Raw genomic sequence first — 25080 nt, 5'->3', positions numbered from 1 at the left:
CGTGGAGCTTAAGTGACTCCCAGGGTCATATGGCTATTAAGTGTCAGAGAACAGACCCAGATACAGGTCTGATTGAATTCCAAGTCCAAGTTCAATCCACTACACCGTGTTGCCATCTGGTAATTTTGATTCCTTCTTGTTCCTTTTTAGGAATTAGAGACCAGGAGTTCTGTCCTCCCTGAATCCTTGCACGGCTTTGCTCACCTGGAGTAACTCTTGGCCAAAACCTGGCAGCAGATAACCATGGACCAGTACAGCCTTGGGGAGGAGGGTGCCCTTCCATCCAAGAGGCACCTCCCTTCCTTATCCGAGAGCCAGGGGCTCCACTGCAGTGACACCCTCAGCCGGGACCTGGGTCCCAGCACACGAGACCTGCTCTACGCTGGCCTGAGTGGCTTGGACCTGGACCCCAGCCACCCAAAGCCCGGTGTGCCCAGCGAGGCCCTGGAGGACAATTTAGATGCAGTGTCCCTGTACTCGGGGAAGGACAGTGACTCTGTGAAGGTGCTGGAGGAGTATGCAGACCCGGAATCTCAGGCTTCCTTACAAGGTAATGCTGTCCCTCTGAGGCCCAGGGCCTGGCGGGCTGCAGGGGGTTGGCTCTGCCTGATTGGTTATGGAAATGTCTCTTCCACAGATGAATAGGGAGCAGTTACCCTTCTTCCACTTGGGAATTGTTCCCAACTTCCTAGTCGAGAAAACTTACCACTGGTGTTAGGGAACGATGCTGAGAACGGTGGCTGTTTGGGGATATCCTAGTCTCGTGAGGGGTGTGGGCAGACCTTCGAGTGTAGGGGAGACTTTCCTCTCCGTCACCACTGCTCAGAGGCCCTTTCACACTTCCAGACCCAGCCGGGAGCCTGTCCATCTGCTGCTTCTAAACTGCCCAAGCCCAGGGTCTTTATCCGTAAAGTGGGGGCACAGTAACACCCTCCCTTCTTCCCCCAGAGTACCAGTAAGAGAAAGCAACAGAAGACATGAACGCAAATGCACTTTGCAGACTGTAAAGCTCTGGACAGATGAGAGTTATTTTGTTATTTTTACCCACATGTTAGATTTCATTTCAGACAGCCCATCGGTTCGTTTTGAAGTCTTTCTCTTCAGCAGTGGAGGAAAAAGGGCGAACTACTGTGATGAGTGGTTAAAAGATCCCAATTCCAGCATGTCATAATTGCAAGAGTTTCATCCAAAGGTTGATGGAACTTGGGGACTCAACAATGGCTGAGTCACATATGTTTTCACCTGTTGGGAAAGGCTGAGGGCATTTCCCGAAACCTGAAAAGGGATGATTGTTTGCTGCCAGACAGCTCAGGACATCTTAATCTACATGTTACTGCCTCCTACTGGCCAAACACCTGAACAGCCATAGGCTAATTCCCCCAATCTGACAATGCCTCTGTATAGGAAACCCTGACCCTTTGAAGTATATATCTCTGCCTCGCCTCAGGACAATTTGTGTTAATAAAAAGCATGGGGTCCTGAGACGAGGAGATCTTAGTTCCTTTTAGCTAAGCTCCTCTGACCTCCATATGCCTTTCAAATTATGCTTTGTCTCTGGACTCATACTTGAGTTACTCACAGCCCCTTCTCCAGATTGCTGAACCCTTCTTAGTGCCGGAACAAGAACCCCGGCAGTTTAAATGAGGAAAAACAGGCCTTCATCAAATCTCCTTTTGGTTTGCCTTCAGGCTTCCCCACAAGATAAATTCCGTTTTGGTTTTCCATCCTCTTTTTATTTTTTTTTAATATATTTTATTGATTTTTTACAGAGAGGAAGAGAGAGAGATAGAGAGTTAGAAACATCGATGAGAGAGAAACATCGATCAGCTGCCTCCTGCACATCCCCCACTGGGGAAGTGCCCACAACCCAGGTACATGCCCTTGACCAGAATCGAACCCGAGACCTTTCAGTCCGCAGGCCGACGCTCTATCCACTGAGCTAAACCGGTTTCGGCCTCTTTTTTTTTTTTAATATATTTTATTGATTTTTGTACAGAGAGGAAGGGAGAGGAATAGGGAGGTAGAAACATCGATGAGCGAGAAACATCCATCAGCTGCCTCATGCACACCCCCCTACTGGGGATGTGCCTGCAACCAAGGTACATGCCCTTGACCGGAATCAAATATGGGACCCTTCAGTCCTCAGGCAGGCGCTCTATCCACTGAGCCAAACCGGCCAGGGCGAGTATCTGCTTTCTTAGATGCAGGGAGACCACGCAGTGGTCACTGTAGCAGTCATTTATCCCGTTGTACTGTTTGACCATATTCTTGTTCATTAGGCTGCAATAGTGTTTGTGAACAACTCTGCACATCAAGTTTTCTTTTTAGTTCTTTGGACATCTTCTAAAAAATGTGTATTGATTGATTTTAGATAGAGGAAGAGAGAGAGAGAGAAACATCGATTTGTCATTCTCCTTGTTGATGCAGTCATTGATTGCTTCTTGTATGTGCCCTGACAGGGGATCAAACCTGCAATCATGGGGTATCGGGATGACGCTCTATCAGCTGAGCTACCCGGCCAGGGCCTGAACATTTGCTTCTAAGTCAGTTTGCCCGTCAGAGAACGTACAGTTTTAGAGCTCCTTTAACAATTACTCTCTGGGAAGATCAAGTGCCTTCCCAGACCAGTGACTCTGCCTATTTTTCAATGTCCTTGCTAATTTTTCAAAACAACGTTTTGTTTTCTAGTTTAATAGTTTCTTTAATGAGCATTTTAAAAGTAACTTAGCAAGGCCAGGGCTTTCCCCTGAGGGAGGCCTGTTTTTCCTCATTTAAACTGTTGGAATCTTTTAATCACTCATCACAGTAATTCTCATTTGAAGAAGATGTAAGCCAGGCAAGTGAAGTGACAGATGGTCCACCCAGAGGCTCAGTTGGGACAAAAGTCTGGCTCCTTCCTGCTGTGTTTCTCACACTGCATCTCAGCCACAGAGACTTGCCATCTGGGTCCTTCAGTGCCGTCCCCTCCCCTCCCCCTTCCCTGGCCTGTGACAGTCACAGATCCTGCCTCTAGCTTCCTAGCTGAATGGTGAGTTCTCAGCTTGCCCTCTCATGCAGGCTGTTCCATCCCGAAGACCGTCCAAGGGGCATAAAGGTCTCCCATTGCTCATCCATCCAGCAGATGGTCATTGAGCACCTACGAGTGCCCGGATGGGAAGTCCAGCAGCTGGAGCAGGGAGCCGGCAGAGTCCCGCGTCCATGCCCTGGACAGCTCTAGTGATGTGAGACCAGCTCCCTTGACCCTTTAGTCACCAAACCCAGCTCTGTCCCTCGGAGCAAGACAGAGCCATCCACTCCTTCCTCCACACGCTGGCCCTTCAGATGTCTGAGGACATCGCCCCACTCCCCCCAGAACATTTCCAGCCCCTTCAGTTCCTCCAATGACATGATTCATAAAAATACCCTTTTATCATTTTACCCCCAAAATGCAGGAAACAGGGACAATTCAGATACACAAGAAGAAGAAAATAAAAATGACCAGTCAGTTTATTCTGTTTATTTTCTGAATACATTTCTTTTTCTTTTTCTAAAACTGGGACAGTTCTGTTTTGCAACAGGCTGCTTTTTTCTGGCTTAGTGCAGCATGAACAGCCTTTCGTGTCATCGAGCATTTTTCTACGGTTTTATCTGAAGTGCGTATGTCAGACACCATTTAAACCACCATGCCGTGACCCGCATGCCTCCTGTCAGATATGAGTCGTTTCCAGCATTTTCCAGGAAAAACAGTGTGGCCGTTGAGACCCTTACAGCAAACTCTACTAGTCTACATTTATTTCCTTCGTTAAAAACCCCAAGTAGAGCCCTAACCCGTTTGGCTCAGTGGATAGAGCATTGGCCTGCGGACTCAAGGGTCCCAGGTTCGATTCCGGTCAGGGGCATGTACCTTGGTTGCGGGCACATCCCCAGTGGGGAGTGTGCAGGAGGCAGCTGATCGATGTGTCTCTCTCATCGATGTTTCTAATTCTCTATCCCTCTCCCTTCCTTTCTGTAAAAAGTCAATAAAATATGTTTTAAAAAAACCAAAACACCCAAGTAGAACTGGCTGGGAGAAAGGATTGAGACTCTCTTAAGCTTTTGGAGTGTATATTTCTGGATTGCCTTTCTCGGGGTGAAATGCACGGGGTGGTCAGGAAGCCCCGCCCATCTTACCCAAGCAGAGCCTCAGACCCCTGCTGTCCCCTGGAGCGGGGCACCAAGACTGGGTCCCTCCTGCAGGTGCGCCGACCAGCTGCCTTCTCTCCCTCCCCTGGTCCTAACCCCCGTTTCCTCTGAAGGAAAGCTGCTGACGTGGGGGTTCCCGGCCCACTCTCCCCAAGCCGGCCGTGCCTCTCAGCTGCAGAGCCTCCAGCCGGCTCCTTGACCGCCCCATGTCTCTAACCTGTGTTTTCTCCTCTGTTTAGAGCTGGGGCTGGGCCCGCTCAAGGCGCCTAAAGACACTGACGAAGGAGGCAGGGCGAGCTCGGGGAGTGCAAGGAAAGGAAAGCGGCAGCACAGCTCCCCCCAGAACCCGCTTCTGGACTGCAGCCTCTGCGGGAAGGTGTTCAGCAGCGCCAGCTCTCTGAGCAAGCACTACCTGACGCACAGCCAGGAGAGGAAGCACGTCTGCAAAATCTGCAGCAAGGCCTTCAAGCGGCAGGACCACCTGTACGTAGGAGTCTGGTCCTGACAGCTCTGCAGGGGGCAGGGGGGGGAGGGGGCAGGGGCAGGGGCAGGAGCCTTCCTGTATCTCCTCCACCCCCTCCCAGATCAGCTTTTCCCACCCCTCCTGGATGGTCTCACCTCCATGTTCCCCAAATGGATGTCACCTGTGCTGAGCCCCAGACTCCCCCTTCTCACACTGCCAGTGCTCTGGGGCAGGGCTGCCACTGCCCTGGACGGGTCACTGTTCGGAGCCCCCAGATTCACACCAGGGAGGAAGTTGCTGCTCCCATGTCTAGCCGGGACCCTGGTGGTTTAAAGACACATAGCGGCTCGCTCCTGAAGCAGTTCTGAGCCCCCAAGTACCATTCGGAGTCCCTGGTGGGTGTCAGGGAGACGGGCCTGCATGCCATGAGGGATATGTGCTGGGATAACACTGGGCATGGGAGTGTCTGAAACACCTGCTTCTAGAACATGACAATGAACTATTAACTCTTGTTTTTCTTTTTGAACTCCTTTCTTTTTTTAGAACTCTTGATTTTTCTTTTTTAATTCTTGATTTTAAAAAGAAAGCCCATGATAAGAGTTAGGGACAGAATTTCCTTTGTTCTTGATGTCTGGGAAGTGATGAGCTTTTCTTGCTGGTAAGGAAGGAAAGACAGGCTTTTCTCAAACCAAGAGACTTGCTCGTGGGAAGTACATCCCTTGCATTTGTACAGCACTCCTAACCCTTACCGGAGGCTTTGATTAATTTACCTTTTGTTGTTGTTAATCCTCACCTGAGGGTATTTTCCCATTGATTTTTAGACAGTGGAAGGGAGGGAGGGAGAAAGAGAGAGAGAAAGGGAGAGAAACATTGATGTGAGAGAGACAGATTGGTTGTCTCCCGCACACGCCCCAACCAGGGCTGGGGAGGGATTGATCCTGTAACCCAGGTACGTGCCCTTCACTGGGAATCGAACGCGAGACCTTTCAGTGTGCGGGCCAACACTCTAACCCAGCGGTTCTCAACCTGTGGGTTGCGACCCCTTTGGGGGTCGAACGACCCTTTCTCAGGGGTCGCCTAAGACAATCAGAAAGCACATATATAATTACATATTGCTTTTGTGATTAATCACTATGCTTTAATTATGTTCAATGTATAACAATGAAAATACATCCTGCATATCAGATATTTAAATGATGATTCATAACAGTAGCAACATTATAGTTATGAAGTAGCAACGAAAATAATTTTATGGTTGGGGGTCACCACAACATGAGGAGCTGTATTAAAGGGTCGCGGCATCAGGAAGGTTGAGAACCACTGAGGAACCCAAGGGTACGCAAACATTCCTGTTAGAGGAGGGGTGTCCCCGGCTAGCACCTCCCCCATGCGCCCTGCAGAGCTCTGGTTCTCGGGGCTGCTCAGAGAGGCTCCTTGGAAAAACAGTTCTATGGCAAGTGAGGTTGAGACGTGAAAGTCAAACAGATGCTTCCCTATCTGCTGCGCGGCCTTTACATTTTGCCAGCTGAGCCCAAGTCCCCGGGGAGCAACTCTGGAGGACTGGTGTTCCTCGGGAACCCACTTTGGGGAACTCTGGCCCGGCTTCCACTGATTTTTTTCAGATAAGGGGTTTACTTAAAGGTGAGGGAGAGGAGCACCCCTTCCAGATGGCTTCTCCTGAATCGTGGGGCCCCCTTGGGGTCCTCTCAGTGGGAGGCCCTAGTGGAGCCTGCTGACTTCCTTCTCGTGTGTGACTCCAGGACCGGGCACATGCTCACCCACCAGAAGACCAAGCCCTTCGTGTGCATCGAGCAGGGCTGCAGCAAGAGCTACTGCGACTACCGCTCGCTGCGCCGCCACTACGAGGTGCAGCACGGCCTGTGCATCCTGAAGGAAGCGCCCGCGGAGGAGGAGGCCTGCGGGGACTCCCCCCACGCCCAGGAGGTGGCCGGCCCGCCCGCCCCCAGTGGCCTGCGGTCCCTGCTGCCCCCAGAGGCCAGGTCCCCTGGCTCCCTCTTGCCCAACCGGGACCTCCTGCGCTGCATCGTGAGCAGCATCGTCCACCAGAAGATCCCTTCTCCCTGCCCGGCCCCAGCAGGGCCTTCAGACAGCAGCGAAGGGAGGAACCGGGCCTGTCCCTGCCCACCCTCATCCGGGTCCTCCTGCGCCCCAGCGAGCACCCCAGCAGCCCCAGGAGCCCTGGGCCCTGAGGTTCCCGAGAAGTCGCGTCCCCCGCAGAAGGAGCCTGTCGCCGACATGTTCACAGCCGTCCACTCAAGGGCAGCAGAGAATGGTGGCCCCGACCCGTCCGAGCCAGAGCCTTGGCTGCTCCAGCTCCCATCCGCCCTGGAGGGCTGGCCTGAGGGCGGCCCCCTGCCTGCCTGCCTGCCTCTGTTCCGAGGCCAGACGGGCCCCTCCAGTTCCCAGCCATCCAGCCACAACTTCCAGTGGCTCCGGAACCGGAACCTGCCCGGCTGCCCCAAGAGCAAAGGGAACAATGTGTTTGTGGTCCACAAGGCCCCGGCGGTGCAGTCCCCGGAGGGCCCGGAACCCGGCCCCGGGCCCAACAGCGCCTCCCCCAGCAGGGAGCCCTCCCCCAGCTCGGGCCTCAGTCTGGAGGACGTGCTGCCCTTCGCGCCCTCGCTCCTGAAGGCGCCTGGGGAGGCCTCCGGTGACCCCAGACATGCCAGCGGGGAAGATGACAACTGGGCCTCCAGAAAGAGCCAGTGTGACTGCGACACGTTCCCGTGGCAGAACCCCAGGGAGCCCGGCCTGCAGGACGTCCAGAAGCCGGGTGGGCTCCCGTCGGACGCCACCCCGCTCTTCCGGCAGCTCTTCCTGAAGTCGCAGGAGTCTCTGGTGAGCCACGAGCAGATGCAGGTGTTCCAGATGATCACCCAGTCCCAGCGGCTCTTCTCCCACGCCCAGGTGGCAGCCGCGTCCTCCCAGCTGCCGGGCCCCGAGGGCAAGCAGGCCGCCCCGAAGTCGGGGCCGTGGTCGCAGCAGCCCCTGCCGCTGACGCCCAGTGCCGACTCTCTCCGTGCCGGCCCTGGGAACCCGGAGCCTGAGGGATCCCCAGTCCAAAGGAGAAAAACCGCGCCTGCTCTCCCCAGAGCAGCCTCTCCTGGCAGCACGAAATGGGACTCGAAGGGAGCACCAAAGGTGGCCACCGCCCCGCCGTCCTTCACGGCATCATCTCTGGACCCTCCTGACAACCCAGACATCTCCTCTCTGGCCAAGCAGTTGAGATCTGCAAAAGGGACTCTGGACCTGGGGGACATGTTCTCCCCCGGCGGCCCACAGCAGAGCCAGGCAGGGGGGGACCAGCCGCCTGGAGCCCCGGGCCCCGGGAAGCAGACCCAGGCTGAGAACGGCGGCGCGGCGTCAGGAGCCACGAAAGGTGAAAAGGGCTCGGCCTGCACCCGGGGCGGAGGCTACAGGCTCTTCTCCGGCAACCCCAGGGCCCAGCGCTTCTCAGGCTTCCGGAAGGAGAAGGTGAAAATGGACATGTGCTGTGCCGCTTCTCCCAGCCAGGTGGCCATGGCGTCCTTCTCCTCGGCTGGGCCTCCGGCGGACGCCCCCCGGGACTCCAAGTCCAAGCTGACCATATTCAACAGAATCCAGGTACCACGGAGGTTTAGTATAACCGCAGGGCTGAGCACCCATCACCATTTCAGCCCCGGAGAAACCCCCACTTCGTTGTCACCCCCAATCTCTCCATCCCTCCCAGCCCCCGGCAGCCAGGAATCTACCTTCCCTCTCTCTGGCTTTGCCTGCTCTGGACATTTCATGGCACTGGATCTTACACCGCCTGGCCCTCTGGGGCCGCTGCTTCCACTCAGCGTAGCGTTCCCAAGTTCGTCCACGCTGCAGCACGTGTCAGCGCTCCATTTTCCTTCGTACGGGCACCTCACATTTGTTCGCCCGTTCATCAGTTGGCCCTTCTTGGTCACTGTGAATAGTGCTGCTGTGGACACGGGTGTCCATGTTCTGTGCAGGCATCATTTCACTTGGGAAATACCGAGGGGGGGAATTGCCGGGTCAGATGGTAACTCTGTGTTTGACCATGTGAGGAACTGCCCGACAGTTGTCCAAAGCAGCTGCATCGGTTTCCATTCCCACCCACAAGCCATCGAGGGCTCCAGTTTCTCCGGGTCCCCGCTAGCTCGTTGTCCTGTTATCATAGCCTTCCTCGTGGCCGAGCAGAGCTCTCCTTAAGGCTTCTTTTGCATTGCTCTGATGCCTAACAATGGTGAGCATCTCTCTACCCTTTGTGCTTATGGGCCATTCGCAGATCTCTTTTGGTTCAGTGTTTATTCAGATTCTTTGTCCATTTTTATTTTTTTATTGATTTTTAAAGGAAGCAGGGGAGAGAGAGAGAGAAACATTGATGTGAGTGAGAAACGTTGATTGGTTGTCTCCCGTATGCTCCCTGACCAGGGATTGAACTTGAAACCTAGGTGTGTTCCCTGATCAGGAATCGAACCTGGGACCTTTTGGTGTACACTGCTCCAGCCAACTGAGACACTCAGCCAGGTCTTTGGCCATTTTTAAATTGGGCCATTTGACTTTTTATTATTGAGCTATAAAAGTTATGTATTATGAATGCAAGTCCTTATCAGACATATATGACTTTCAACAATTTTCTCCCATTCTATGGGTTTTCTTTTCACTTTCTTTTTTTTTTTTTTAATATGTTTTTATTGGTTCTTAGAGACAGAGGAAGAGAGAGGGACAGAGATAGAAACATCAATGAGAAGGGAAACATCAACATTGACTGGCTGCCTCCTGCGCGCCCCCTGCTGGTGATCGAGCCTGCAACCCAGGCATGTGCCCTGACTGGGAATTGAACCAGTGACCTCTGGGTGCATGGGTTGACACTCAGCCACTGAGCCACAACAGCCGGGCTCACTTTCTTTTTTTTTTTATACACTTTTTTAAAAAAATACATTTTTATTGATTTTTTTAGCAAGGAAGGGAGAGGGAGAGATATATAGAGAGAAACATTAACCAGCTGCCTCCTGACCAGGATCAAACCTGCAACCTGGGTATGCCCCCTGACCGGGAATCAAACCAGTGACCCTTCCATTTATTTATGCATTTATTGATTGTTTCTTGTATGTGCCCTGACAAGGGATCGAACCCAAAACCTTGGTGTATCAGGACACTGCTCTAAACCAACTGAGCCAGCCCAGAGGGCTGTCTGTTCTGGCTTCTGTTTTGGTGTCATCCAAGAGACCATTGCCCAATTGAAGGTCGCAAAGAACTACACTTGTATTTTCTTCTAGGTGTCTTAGAGTTTTAGCTCTTGCAAACCTCATTTCTGATATGTTGGCTCGGGTGTATTTTTATCTTCAGGGTGGAAATATCTACCGGCTCCCCCATCTGATGAAGGAGGAGAACATGGCAGGTGGATGGTAAGTTTAGAAGTCCCTCCCCCCACATCTGGGGGAGCTTGACCCCTTCTCTTCCATGTGCTGGCCCTGGGTAAGCGAGCTCTGGATGTGTCAGTCCTGACGAGGTGTGCGCCAGGCCCTGACGAATTGGGGTGTCAGTGGACGAAACTTAAAAAACAAAAGAAAACTGGAGCCAGTGATCAGAGACAGAGTCCCATTCTCGCATCCTTCCCTCCTGCATGTCTCCCGCAGTAGCCAGCAAAACGGGGGCCCAGCAGACTGGGCAGAGCCAAGGAGCACGTACGTCTGCAAGAACTGCAGCCAGATGTTCTACACCGAGAAAGGGCTGAGCAGCCACATGTGCTTCCACAGCGACCAGTGGCCGTCGCCGCGCGGGAAGCAGGAGCAGCAGGTGAAGGGCACACGCCATCGAGGCTGTGCTTTCAGGGGTGCTGACAGGCTTGGGGGAGAAAAGGACGGGGGGCCATTCATCTCAGGATGGAGATGTCCTCCATCGTCTGGGGGAGCCTGGGGAGGGGCCAGGAGTCGGAGCTGCAGGCTGGAGCAGCTCTTCCGCTCCCCACGCGCTGTTTCTCCTAAAGAGCCGTCTCCTTCGCTCTAGGTGTTTGGCACCGAGTTCTGCCAGCCCACGAGACAGGTGCTGAGGCCAGAGGGGGACGGGCAGAGCCCCCCCGGAGCCAAGAAGTCCTTGGACAACACGGCCCCTTCGGAGCTCCCCATGTCGGTGCCTGCGGCTCCCACACACCGCGTCCTGGGGAGCACGGCCAAGGTGGGTGCTGGTCAGTCCACGTCCTTCCTGCTGCTCTCCCTCCCGACCTGCTGGCCCAAACGCCACAGGCAATCCTGACTCCAGAAGAGCTTGGTTTGCGTGTTCATTCACTCACTCACTCGGCATCCGCTGAGCCTCCTCTGTGCCGGGCCCTGTGCTGGTGACACGGTGGTGACCGTGAAGGCCTCTGCCCTGCCTGCTGGGGCTCCCAGTTCAGTGCAGTAGAGAGACCCACCCCCAGACAGTGGTGACCCAGAGTGGGCAGGGCAGGCTGGGGGAGGGAGCTGGGGGAGCCCTGAGAGGGCACCAGAGGGCCAGCCGGAGGAGGTCAGGGAGGACTTCCTGGAGGTGGGGGTGTGGGAGCTGAGACCTGGAGGATAAGGAGGAGTCAGACTGGCAGAGGGGAAGGGAGATTGTGTGGAGGTGAGAGGACATGGTAAGTTCAGCAGTAGGGCTTTCAGCCTGTTACTAGAGCAGCCGTGGGCAAACTACAGCCCGCGGGCCCGTTTGAAATGAATAAAACAAAAAAAAAAGACCGTGCCCTTTTATGGAATGATGTTTACTTTGAATTTATATTAGTTCACACAAACACTCCATCCATGCTTTTGTTCCGGCCCTCCGGTCCAGTTTAAGAACCCATTGTGGCCCTTGAGTCAAAAAGTTTGCCCACCCCTATTCTAGAGGGTCCTGCCCGGAACAGCACAAGCTGGACGTGGGGACAGGGAGCCCGGGTCCCACTGTGCATCTCACAGGCGCTGTGATCGCTTGGAGGGGAATACATTTCCGTTTGTCACAGTCACTCTGACTCTGGCCCCCCTATCTCAGTGCCAGGCGTGCTAACCATTGAAACTGGCCTCACGTTTCCAAACCCGCTGAGTCAGGGCCTCTCCCTGGAGTGCGGGTGCGTGAGAGGCTCCAGCCTTGCCCGTCACAGGCAGCGCCTCGGGTCTGGCTCCGGGGGGGGGCCCTGCCCAGCCTCCTTTGTTAAGGCTCTCGGCATGGGCAGCAGGGGGTGTGCCTGTCACATTTCCCTGAGGACTGAGCTGTGTGGCAGGAGCCTGTGACCTTGGTGGGTCTGAACTCTCTTCTTCCCCAGGGCCAAGAGAAAGACATGGAAGAGAGAGACAGCAGGGAGAGCAGCCTGCACAGGAAGCGGAAGAAGCGCCCCCAGCCCAAGGCACTGTTCATCCCTCCGCCCCGCTCCACCTTCGGGGAGCCAGGCCCAGGAAGATGCCACCAGAGCTGCCTGCGGTCTCCGGTGTTCCTGGTGGACCGCCTCCTGAAGGGGTTATTCCAGTGCCCTCCCTACACGCCACCCCCAATGCTCAGCCCCATCCGGGAGGGGTCTGGGCTGTATTTCAACACGCTCTGTTCCACGTCGGCTCAGGCCAGTCCCGACAAGCTCATCAGCACCACGCTGGGTGAGTGAGGCCAGGCTGGAGCTCCCGGTTATCACACGGCCGGCCTCCTGTGGACCAGACCCCCTCTCCCTTTAGCGTTCGGTCCAGAGAGTCTCCCGCCTGTGGCTGCGGGTGCCATTAAAAGTGTCGCAGGACCATCTGTGGCCAGCAGCCTTGTAGGTGCTTAGAGTTTTACAACCATAGAGCCATTTAGCCATTTACCCTTCTGCCTACCCTCCACTTAACTTTGTAAACAGCTTTATTGAGATACTAGAGGCCCGATGCACGAAATTCATGCAAGAGTAGGCCTTCCTTCCCCCGCTGCCGGCACCGGCTTCCCTCTGGCACCCGGGACCCGGGCTTCCCTCGTAGCCCTGGCTTCATCTGGAAGAATGTCCGGCCTAATTAGCATATTACACTTTTATTATTATAGATAATTTAAATGCCATATGAACCACCATTTAAAATGTACCGTGTTTTTTAGTATATTTACAGGGCTGTGCATTCATCACACAGTCAATGTGACAGCATTTTCATCACCCCCAGAAGAAGCACTGTCACCCCCATAGCCCCAGCGCCCCAATCTCCCCAGCCCCAGAAAACGACTGATCTACTTTCTCCATGGATGTGCCCATTCTGGACATTTTGTATAGGTGGAATCATACGTGACATTTTGTGTGTAGTTTATTCATTTAGCATGTTTTCAAGGTGCATCCATGTAGCGTGGATCAGTGTTTCGTTCTCTCTATGGCTGAATAATTTCCCATTGTCTGGATGGATCACGTTTTATTTATCCATTCATCAGCTGTGAGCATTTAGGTTCCCCAGTTTGGGCTATTATAAGCAGTGCTATTATGAACATTCATGTACAAGTTTTTGTGTGGATGTGTGTTCATTTCTCTTGTGTAGAAACCTAGGAATGGAGTTGCTGGGTCATGTGGTAACTACATTTAATCATTTAAGGAATTGCCAGACTGTTTCCAAAATGACCGGCCCTTTTAAGTTCCCACCAGCATTGTATGAAATGTCCAGTTCCTCCACAACCTGCCAGGACTTATGTCCATCGCTTTTTTTATAACCACATTAGGTGCAAAGTGTCATCTCTTTATGGTATTGATGGCTAATAACGTTGAGCATCATTTCATGTCCTTATTGTCCATATGTATAACTTCTCAGGAGAAATGTCTATTCATCCTTCACCCATTTAAATGTTGAGTTATTACCTTTTAATTATTGACTTTTGAGAGTTCAAGTTCCTTATCAGATGTATGATTTTCCTACAGATATCCGATCTCATTTTGTGGGTTGTTTTTTCGTTTATTTGTGGCAATGGTTGCAGTACAAAGGTTCATTTTGATTGAGTCCAGTTCTTTCTTTCATCACCTGTGCTTTCAGGGTTGTATCTAAGATTTAGCCTGACCAAAGGTCACAAAGTTTTGCGCCCATGTTTTTTTCTAGGAGTTCTATAATTTAAATATAAAATTTCGTTCTTTGATCCAATTTACATTTAGTTCTTTGATCCATTTTAAGTTAACTTTTATATTCTATGTAAGGTTAGGATCCAAATTCATTCTTTTGCATGTGGGTTTACATTGTTCCAGCACCATTAGTTGAAAAGATCTTCCTTTTCCCATTGAATTGTGTTGCACCTTTGTTGAATGTCAATGAACCATGAATTATTTGAGATTTGTTTTCCTTTCTAAACACATTTACATCTATAGATTTCCTTCTAAGCATTGCTTTAGCTACATTTTGTAAGTTTTAGTTTGTTGTATTCGTATTTCCATTCATCTCAAAGTATTTTCTAATTTCTCTTTTGATTTCTTCTTTGATACATTTATTATTATTAAGGAGTGTTGTTTAATTTCTACAAATTGCCTTCTTTTTAAAAGTATCTTTTTATTGATTTCAGAGAGGAAGGGGAAGGGGAAGGGGAAGAGAAAGAGAGAGAGAGAGAGAGAGAGAGAGAGAGAGAGAGAGAGAGATATCAATGATGAGAGAGAATCATTGATCAGTTGCCTCCTGCACACCCCCACTGGGGATTGAGCTCGCAACCTGGGCATGTGCCCTGTCTGGGAATCTAACCATCACCACCTGGTTCATATGCTGATGCTCAACCACTAAGCCACACTGGCTGGGCCAAATTGCCTTCTTTTATTGATTTTTTTATTCTATTGTGATCAGAGAACATGTGAATTCAGCCCTTCTGAATGTACTGAGGCATGTATTATGGGCTAGAATATGTTCTATGTGCATTTGGGAAGAATGTATGTTCTGATGTTTGGTGGAATTCTCTGTAGATATCTGTCATATCTAGTTAGTTTATAGTGTTGTTCCTTGTTGATCTGCTTAGTTGTCCTATCGATTATTGAAAGTACTGCCGAAACCGGTTTGGCTCAGTGGATAGAGTGTCGGCCTGCGGATGGAAAGGTCCCAGGTTCGATTCTGGTCAAGGGCATGTACATGGGTTGTGGGCACATCCCCAGTAGGAGGTGTGCAGGAGGCAGCTGGTCGTTGTTTCTCTCTCATCGATGTTTCTGACTCTCTATCCCTCTCCCTTCCTCTCTGTAAAAAATCAATAAAATATATTTAAAAAAAAAAAAGAAAGTATTGAAATCTCCCACCATTATTTTTAAGTTGTATATTTCATCCTTCCGTTCTTTCAAGTTTTGCTTTCTGTATTTTTAGATTCTGTTTTTAGGTGCATACATGTTTATAATAGTCATCATGTCTTCCTGATGGCTTGGCCGACCTTGTATCATTATGATATGATTGTGATATCAGTTATCCATACTATAATTGTATTACCTCTAGTAATATTTGTCTGACAGTATAGCCATTCCGTCTCTTTTATGGTTGTTGTTTGCTTGGCATGTATTTTTCTGTTCCTTTATTTTTAACCTATTTGTGTCTTTGAACATAAAGCATGCCTCCTGTAGAGAGCATTAGTCGGAGCATACATTTTCTAAGCCAATCTGACAAACTGCCTTTTGATTGGTTTGTTTAATCCGCTCTCATTTACTGTTATATTAATGGGGTTGCATTTACATCTGCCTTTTTCTTTTCTTTTCTGTAAGTCTCATGTATTTGTCTTCTTTTGTTTTTCCTTTCCTGCTTTCTTTTGTGTTAAGTATTTTCTAGTGTTACTTTTTCTTAGTCATTTCTTAGTGGCTGCTCTAGGACCTACAACATCCATATGAAATAGGAGAACCTTTGCGGATGTGCCACAACTTATTAAGAATGGAACATAGAAACGCTGCTCTTTCTATCTCTGTTTCTGTAACACTTTCATTATTATTGTTATATTACATATCCATATGTTAGAAACCAACAAGGCATTGTCATAATTATTACTTTATATAACTTTATATCATTTTTAAAACAGAGAGAATAAAGGAAAGAAAGCAAATGCCATTTATAGAGTTTGTTATATTAACCTTATTTTCCACCTCTGACCTCTTCATTTATTCCTGTGGATTCAGCGCTACTCTCTGGGTGTTATTCTTTGCTCCAGGGCAGCTCCGCTCCTTGGTGCTGTTCTTGTCACATATTTTACATTTCCGTGTGTTACAGGCTTACACTGCATGCTGTTTTATGCAAGGGCTTTTTAAGTCAATTTAAAAGAGAAAAATACTGGCTTTTATAATTACCTATGTAATTACCTTTACCAGTGCTCTTTTTTTTAAGTTCAAATTTCTATCTGATATCACTTCCTTCAGTCTGAAGAACTTTCTTTAATATTTATTTTCATTATGGAGCTATAATTCACATACCATACATTTCATCTCTTTAAAGTATAAATAATGCAATGGCTTTCAGTATATTCACAGAGCTGTGCAACCATTACTGTTATCAATTTTCAGACAATGTTACAACCCCCAAAAGAGGCCCCAGAGTCATTAGCGGCCACTCTTTCCCCTGCCCTCCACCAGAGCCCTAGGTAAGCACTCATCTCCTTTCTGCCTCTATAGACTTGGCTAATCTGAATATTTCACGTAAGTGGAATCATACAATATTTAGTCCTTTGTAGTTGCCTTCTTTCACTTTGTATAATGTTTTCAGGTTTCACCCATGTTGCAGTATGTATCAGTTCTTCCTTCCTTTTTAATGACTGAATGATATTCCACTTCTTTTCATTGAATCTATTGGGGTGACATTGGTTAATAAAATTATATAGGTTTCAGATACACACTTCTAAAATACATCATCTGTATATTGTATTGTGTGTTCATCACCCCAAGTCTCCTTCCATCACCATTTGTCCCTCCTTTACCCTCCTCGGCCTCCTCCACCCACTTCCCTCTGGCATTCACCACACTGTTGTCTGTATCCATGAGTCTTTTCTTTATTTAATCCCTTCACCATAATCCACCTTTAATATTTCTTGTACTAAAGGACTGCTAGCAATAGATTTTCTCAATTTTTATTTATGTTTTAATGTCTTTATTTCACATTTATTTTGAAAGGTAATTTGCTGAGTATGAGATTCTGGGTTGACAGGTTTTTAATTTCACCAATTTGAATATGTTATCCCACTGCCTTCTGACCATTGTAGTTTCTGATGAGAAGTCAGCTGTTAATCTTACTGGTGCTCTTGAATATAACAGGTTAATTTTCTCTTTTGGCTTTTAAGATCTTTATCTTTGGCTTTCAACATTTTGCCCACAATGTGTTTGGATGTAGAGCACTTTGGGTTTATCCCACTTGGAGTTTATAGTGTTTCTTAAATGTGTATCTTGTTTTTCATCAAATTTGGGAAGTTTTTAGCCATTAGTACTTTAAATATTTTTGACCCTTTCTCTTTATCTGGTCCTCCCATTACACATACGTTGTTGCAGTTAATGACATCTCACATTTCTCTGAGGCTCTCTTCATTTTTCTTTTTTCTGTTTTTTAGATTCCATAATCTCCATTGATTTATCAGCAAGTTAGTTTATTGATCATGTCTCCTATCTGCTCAAATCCATTGGGCCTCATTTTGGTTCTTTTTTTAAAAAAAAATGTAATTTCTGCCTCTTAATGGTAATCTTTATTTGATGAGACCTTATTTTTATACCTCCCTTTAATTATTTCAACATGGAACTATGGGGAGAGTAAGCCCCCTCTCCTTGGCACCTACCTGGGTTAGAGTACTCCGGGTAGAGTCTGTTACAGAGCTGGAGGCCCGGTGGGTGAGGGGATGGGCCATGGCTCAGATGTCACAGATTCTCATTGTTCTTGCTAAGATTTGGTCAGTTTTCTTGAGTATGCCTTTAAGACAACTTCCAGAGACTTTAACTTAGTGTTTTTAATATAATTTTTATCAGTTAATTTGTTGTTGTGCTGAGTTCCTTGCTGTACTTTTCAGAAGTCCTATCCACCTTCCATGTAATCTTTTTTCAAAAGTTAGCTTTTTTGTGATAAGAATAGTTAACATGAAATTTACCCTTTTAACAAACGTTTAAGTGTGCAATACAGTATTTTGACTATGTTGTACAGCACATCTCTAGAGCTTACTCATCTTGCTTACCTAAAAATTCAATGCCCATTGATTAATAACTACTCACGTCCCACTCCCTCAGGCCCTGGAAACCACCCTTGCACTCTTGAATTATGTGGATTTGACAATTTTAGGTACTTCATATAAGTGGACTCATATAGTATTTATCTTTCTGTGACTGGTTTAGTCACTTGGTCTAATGTCCTCAAGGTTCATCTGTGTTGTTGCATATTACAGAATTTCCTTTGTTAAGGCTAAATAGTACAGTGGGGCCTTGACTTACGAGTTTAATTTGTTCCAAGACCGAGCTCGTTAAGGAGCTCGTTAACTTAAATTACTCTATCAACTCAATGCAAAAAATCGGCCGAGAGACAGCTGGTATCTCAAAAAACTCGTTAGTCGGGAAACTCGTAAGTCAAGGCCCCACTGTATTCTGTTGCATGTCTGTACCACATTTTCTTTATCCACTCACCCAGCAATGGCCATCTGATGGTTGACACCTTTTGGCTATTATGGATAGTGTTGCAGTGAACATGGGCGTGCAGGTATCTCTTGAGATCCTGATTTCTTACTGTTGTCTATATCTTTACTTCTGGATAAATACCCAGGAACGAAATTGCTGGATCCTATGGTAACTCTTATCCTTAATTTTCTGAAGAACCTTTCTACTCTGCAGGCTTCAAGAGCCTGCTTTCAGCCACTCTGGGGAGGTAGTCAGAGGGGCTCCGTGGATTGCTTCTCGTCTGTCTTCTTGAGACTTTTTGTTGTGTGTTTTCTAGATCAAGTGGATGTTTCTTTCGGCATCTGTGTGGTAAAGGATGACACCAAAATCAGCATAGAACCGTGAGTTGGGGCTGGCTCAGAACCTGAGGGTCCTAAGCGGAGCTGCGTTTACCTCCTTGCATTCATTCCAGTGTCAGTTTTTCCCACGGGCTCCTGCATCCCAGGAGGGGATCAGGCCTAGCTCCAGAGCCTCCCCAGGAGAGGAGGGGTGGGTTTCTCTGGGTACTTGTGGGATGTTCCCTCAATATTCCTTTGTCCAGACATACCATAGTTGGGGCCATCGGGAAAGAATGCCCAAGGCCCTGGGGTTCTAGGTAGAATTGGTGATGGCACAGTGGTTAAATGGATGTGGCCATGGATGTTGATGTCAGGTATCAGCATGTACGTCCCTTGTCCTAGACCTCAAGAGAGACCCCTGAGGCCAGAAATCTGGCAATAAAAGAAATTGGAGGGAGGAAGGAAATATCCCTTGAGAGGTTTCTGGAAGGCCCGCACGTGGATCAGCACGGCGGCGATGGTGGAGGGTTTCCACAGAGCAGGGCACACCTTGCACCTTCAGTTCCCATCTTAGTCACGTGTATCTCGCATGTCTGCGTATGTGACCTCATTGCAGACACATCAACATAGGAAGCCGGTTTCAGGCTGAGATCCCGGAGCTCCAGGACAGATTGCTGGCCGGAATCGATGAGCATTTAGCTTCTCTGGTCTGGAAGCCGTGGGGAGATGTGATGACCAACCTGGAAACGCAGGATAGAGGTGGCTGGGACTTTGGGGCCAATTTCCCAAGGCCTCCCCCCATCTCCAAGGCATTTCTCCTCCCAGTTCTCACCTTGACCAAGAAGCAGGGTCCCCTGGGATAGAGGGCGGGGGGAGGGGAGGTGGGTGGAACTAGCCCTCAGTCCAGTATTGCTTCTCCCAGGCCCCAGGCTCCTGCCCCCACCTCTGTTCTCACTCAGTAGCTGTCCAGGCTGTCCAAAACAGGCGCCCGGAGCAGGGTTTCCGCCCTTCCTCCTTGGCCCTCCCTTCCCTCAACCTGCTTTGAGCTGAAATGTGAGGCCCCCCTGTCCGTGCTGTCAGGGAGCCTCCTCCCTGGCCCTTGCTGACTCCCTGTGTCTCCCCCTTGCACCCTGCTGGGGCCCCCTTTGGAAACAGTGACCGAGCTCTGCAATGTGGCCTGCTCCAGTGTCATGCCGGGAGGGGGCACCAACCTGGAGCTCGCCCTGCACTGCCTGCACGACGCCCAGGGCAACGTTCAGGTGAGGGAGGCTGGGGCTGCCGTGTGCCTTCTGCGTGGGGGTGGCAGCCATGAAAACGGAAGGGAAGGCTGCTCATCCGCCCCCAGGCGGCCCTGGGATGGGTGTGGCCCTTGAACACCATAGGGGGGGACGAGCAGACACGGGCTCAGTAAGTCAGTTATTTATTTAGGGAAACAGCAGGACCCAGGCTTCCTCTGAGCGCTCAGGGGCAATGGGGAGGGGAGCCTAGTAGACACAACGCAGGTCCTGCATGGATCTGGTTTATTTATTGAGCTGTATCTTTTTTATCGCAAGCCCATGCGTGAAATCCTCTGGTGTAACTGAAATGCCTCTGCTGTCTCCAGAGGCCCTCCTCACAATCCTGAGGTTTAGAAAAGAAATTAAAAGTCCAACTTGCCCTGGCTGGTTTGGCTCAGTGGATAGAGCGTCAACCTGCGGACTGAAGGGTCCCAGGTTCGATTCCGGTCAAGGGCACATGCCCGGGTTGTGGGCTCGATCCCCTATGGGAGGTGTGCAGGAGGCAGCCCATCAATGATTCTCTCTCATCATTGATGTTTCTAACTTTCTCTCCCTCTTCCTTCCTCTCTAAAATCAATAAAAAATAAAATAAAATAAAATAAAAATTCCAACTCCAAGGAGTGGGAAAGGAAAATCAACTTAACAAGTTAGGGAGCCAGTGCCCCAGTCCTGCTGCTTCTCAGCAGAGAGGCCACAGTCAGTCGGTGCTCAGCAGGGCAATCACACGGTTGTTGGCTCCCACTGACCAGCTGATGACGGGGGCACTGGGCAGGGCCCACTCCCTGGCCCGCACTTGGTTTAAGGCTCTGGCACCGCCATCTTGAAATACTTCATTTTTGAATAGAAGGGCCCACGTTTTCATTTCGCACTGGGCCCTGCACATACCCAGCCCGTCCTGACCAGGGTGGTGCTGGTGAGCAGGACAAAATCCCTCTCTTCATGGGGCTTAGAGTCAAAACAGGAAATACGCTTTAAAAATTATTAGTGCTATGAAGCAAATAACGCGGGGCCATGAGCAAGGCCAGTGCTCCCAAAATGCTGGTCCTTGAAGAAAATAAGGAGCTTGAGCCAGAAGCAATCCGCACACTGTTTCCTCCATAACAAAATCTTGCTACGAAAAAAGTGTCAGCCGCCCCCAACAGCGGCTCAGGGTCCAGTCGGCGTGCCCACAGACGGCTCCCAGGTGGTGGCCGAGGACCATCCACGCTTGGGGTGGGGAGGCTGGAGTCGTCTTGAATGAATGAGACCGTGAGTAAGTGGCCTGCCACTCCTCTTGTTCCAGGTTGCCCTGGAGACCCTCTTACTCAGAGGCCCCCAGAAGCCGCAGACTCACCCACTCACCGACTATCGCTACACAGGTGACTGGAGCGAGGCGCCCGCGTGGTTTCGCCTGGCTGAGACCCCGAACCAATCAGCTTCGATGGCAAGCTCTGCTTGTGCTCTGGGTGGCTCTGCCTGCCTTTCCAGAAGGGCCTGCCCTCTCCAGGGCGACTTAGTGGGCCCTGTGTGCTTCTAGGTCAGCGGTTCTCAACCTGTGGGTCGCGACCCCTTTGGCGGTCAAACGACCCTTTCACAGGGGTCGCCTAAGTCCATCCTGCATATCAGATATTTACATGACGATTCATAACCGTAGCAACATGACAGCGATGAAGTAGCAACGAAAATAATTTTATGGTTGGGTCACAACATGAGGAAGTATTTAAAGGGCCAGACGGTTGAGAACCACTGTTCTAGGTGGACCCTACCTACCCCTGGCCAGTGGCTCCCTCCTAAGCTCCGCCCAGCCAGGAAGGGGATGCTTCTGGCCACGGAGAGCCGGAGGCGGGCTCAGGTTGGGTTGAGCACACCAGCCCTGAAGTCAGGCAGTCTGGGGTCGCCACCTACCCTTGGCAAGTCTCTTACCCAATGGAAGGCTCTGTATCTGTAAAAGTTGCTGCATCTGTAAAATGGGGATAGCAGCGGTCCCTCCCTGCTGAGGGTTTTGTGAGGATTGTATGAGGTAAAGCCGATAAGGGGCTTAGCAGAACGCGTGGCACATAATCGGTGCTCCGTGATGGGCACTTGAAAAGGCGGGCGGTCAGCATTTCAGCCATGGCTGTGGTCCCAGAGGAGACATGTCTTTCCCCTCCTCGACTGTTTCTCCGGTAGGTTCAGACATCTGGACTCCCATGGAGAAGAGGCTCTTTAAGAAGGCGTTCTGCGCCCACAAGAAGGACTTTTACCTGATACACAAGACGGTAAGGCACATGGTGGGCTGTGAGACAAGGCCTCGCCTCACACAGCCGAGCCAGAGCTGAGGGAGGCCAGTCAGGGGTGACTGCTCATCTGTAAACAGTTTGTAATTTAAAAGCCATTGTTGCCAGCCAGCGTGGCTCAGCAGTTGAACATCGACCTATGGTCACGGCACATGCCCGGGTTGCGGGCTCCAACCCCAGTGTGGGGCATGCAGGAGGCAGGCGATCAATGATTCTCTCTCATCATTGATGTTTCTCTCTCTCTCTCCCCCTCTCGCTTCCTCTCTGAAATCAGCAAAAATATATTTTATAAAAAAAGAACTAGCCTTTGGTTTTGCTGGTTGTTTTTTAGTTAGTTGATTTCTGCTCTATTATTATTTCCTTTCTTCTGCTTGCGTTGGGTTTAATTTGTTCTTTTTTTTGTTTCTAAAAGTGGAAACTGAGGTCCCTGATTTGAGACTATCCTTCTTCCCTATTATAGGTGTTTCGTGCTGTAAGTTTCCTTCCAAGTACTGCTTTGATAAATTTTGCTATGGTGGGTTTTTATTTGTATTCAGGTCAAAGTTACTTTTAAAAAATATATATATTTTATTGATTTGTTCAGAGAGGAAGGGAGAGGGATAGAGAGTTAGAAACATCGATGAGAGAGAAACATCGATTCCGCTGCCTCCTGCACACCCCCTACTGGGGATGTACCCGCAACCAAGGTACATGCCCTTGACCAGAATCGAACCTGGGACCTTTCCGTCCGCAGGCCGATGCTCTATCCACTGAGCCAAACCGGTTAGGGCAGTCAAAATACTTTTTAATTTCTCTTTTGATTTCTTTTTTGACCTGTGAGTTATATAGAAAAGTACATGATTTAGTATTCAAATATTTCAGGGTTTTCCAGAGTTTTCTGTTACTGATTTCCTATGTGATGTAATTGAGGTCAGAGAAATACTTCGTATGGCTTGAATCCTTTAAATGTATTAAACATTGGTTATGGCCCAGAACACAGTCTGCATCTGGGTAAATGTTCTGAGTACCTTTAAAGAAAGTGTTTTTTGCTGTTGCTGTGTGGAGTTCTATAAATGTCGGTTCAAGATGGTTAATATTGTGGTTCGGGTCTTCCATTCATTTCCTGTCCACTCGTTCTAGCGACTACTCAAAATGGGATGTCAAAATATTTGGCCCAGGCCTGGTGGCTCAGTTAGTTGGAGCGTTGTCCCGAACACCAAAAAGATTGCGGGTTCAATCCCCAGTTGGGGCGTATACAGGAGGCAATTGAGCAATGTTCTCTCACATCGATGTTTCTCTCTCTATCTCTCTCTCCTCCCTTTCTCTCTCTCTCAAATCAATAAAAAGCAATACCCTTGGGTGAGGATTAAAAACATTATTGTTAATGGGAACACTTCTTAGTGGAGGGAGGAGCAAATGGTGGGGTCTGAAGGCCCCAGGATCAAACTGTGCCCTCCAAGCCTCCTTCTCCCCTGTGGGCCCCTGGTTCTTGCAGAGGCTGTGATAGCCACTGTATGAGGGCATTCGCTTTAGTCCCTGGTGGGAAGCGGGGCCCTTCGGCATGACGTCACAGTGAGCATCCTGCAGTCAACCTTCGTGCGCCTCTCCCCACAGAGAAGGGCTCTGGGCGGCCTTGCTGCTCAGATGGTCTTGGCTGAGGTCACTTCACTCTGAAGCCCTCCATCACCTGGACGACTCTGTCGTGTAGCGAACGGGCAGCCAAGCCAGAGAGGGAGCATGTCCGCGTGGTGGCTGGGGGCTGCCCATCGCCAGTTTGTTTTCTTTCCCTAGATCCAGACCAAGACCGTCGCCCAGTGTGTTGAGTATTATTACATCTGGAAAAAAATGATCAAGTTTGACTGCGGCCGAGCCCCAGGGCTGGAAAAGAGGCTCAGGAGAGAGCCGGATGAAGCAGACAGGACAGAGGCAAAGGTAGAGGGCCTGGGCGTCTGGAGTTCAGTGCTGATCTGGGTGCCCGCTGCCCGTCCATGCTGCCCGCCCATGCTGGGGGTGGGGAGGGTTTCCCTGCGAGGACGTCTGTGCCCTGTGTCCCTGCGCCTCCCTCCTAAGGGCTGAGGGTCAGCCCCGCCCGTGGTTTCTGCCCCCTCTGCAGGTCACATGCAGCCCTCGAGAGAGACCTAGCCACCGTCCAACCCCCGAGTTAAAGATAAAGACCAAGAGCTACAGGAGGGAGTCCATCCTCAACTCCAGCCCCAACACCGGCCCCAAGCGGACCCCAGAGCGGCCCGGCAGCGCGGAGGGCCCGAGCGTGTTTCCCTGCAGAGAGTGTGAGAGGTACCGGCCCTTCCCCGAGGCACTCCCACCGCTGCCTCCCACCCTCCCCCGGGGGCAGCCCCTCCCCCTGCTCTGACCCGGGTCCTCTGGTGACTCGACAGGGTGTTCGATAAGATTAAGAGCCGAAATGCCCACATGAAGCGGCACCGGCTGCAGGACCACGTGGAGCCCATCGTCAGGGTGAAGTGGCCGGCGAAGCCCTTGCAGCTGAAGGAGGAGGAGGAGGACGAGGAGGAGATGGGGGCTGACATCGGGCCCCTGCAGTGGTGATTCCAGGCAGGTGGCCAGCGGGGCCAGGCAGCAGTGGGGATGGGGGCCCCGGCCCTGCCATACCTTCCTGCGGCCTCTCCAAGGCGTTTGGGGCACCCCCTGCCTCCCCCACACCCTCCCGTGGGCCCGCCCAGCTTGCAGACACGGTGGGCATCTGACAAGTAGCAGGAGGCGCACAGTCATTGGACAGCTGCGAAGTCCCAGCCGGCTGGTGCCAGAGCTCCACTCCTTTAGGGTAATAGCCTCTCCCCTTCCTTCAGTTCCACTCCGGGAGCAGGGAGGCTGGGGGAGGGAACACGCTAGATCTGGGTAGCTCTCAAGTGTTAGCCTCCGTTTGGGGTTTGGTGCCATTGCTGAGTACGGCCAAGATGTAGAGAATCAGTGGGAAAACACCTTCAGATGGCACCGTGTTGGGGCCCCTCCAGGGCTCTCTGCATTCGAGATTCAGCCCCTGGTCTTGCAATGACTTGTACATTGTTAGGTTTTTTTGTACGTGTCGACTTGTAAATCTTATTAAATTGGGTTCTTGAGCGGC

At 50.4% G+C, this 25080-nt stretch overlaps 1 protein-coding gene across 2 annotated transcripts; it reads left to right on the top strand.

Annotated features, from left to right (window-relative positions):
* Positions 1-243: 243 nt before the first annotated feature.
* Positions 244-25080, top strand: ZNF541 (zinc finger protein 541; the record flags this gene model as incomplete). Of its 2 annotated transcripts, XM_081107480.1 has the most annotated exons (15): positions 244-550; positions 4401-4644; positions 6385-8248; positions 9983-10041; positions 10273-10432; positions 10643-10810; positions 11907-12231; positions 18469-18532; positions 19086-19228; positions 19625-19728; positions 21029-21104; positions 21895-21983; positions 23772-23912; positions 24094-24275; positions 24377-25080. In XM_081107480.1, 15 exons carry the CDS (start codon positions 244-246, stop codon positions 24543-24545), a joined length of 4095 nt encoding a protein of 1364 aa, XP_080963606.1. In that variant the 3' UTR covers positions 24546-25080. The 2 variants fall into 2 exon arrangements, with proteins under 2 accessions (XP_080963606.1, XP_080963607.1); XM_081107481.1 differs by lacking the exon at positions 10643-10810.

Source organism: Myotis nattereri (assembly GCF_964212035.1).
Source record: "Myotis nattereri genome assembly, chromosome: 15".
NCBI classification, from domain to species: domain Eukaryota; kingdom Metazoa; phylum Chordata; class Mammalia; order Chiroptera; family Vespertilionidae; genus Myotis; species Myotis nattereri.
The sequence above is the reverse complement of the archived record's forward strand: the minus strand, read 5'-3'. Positions and strand labels throughout refer to the sequence as shown.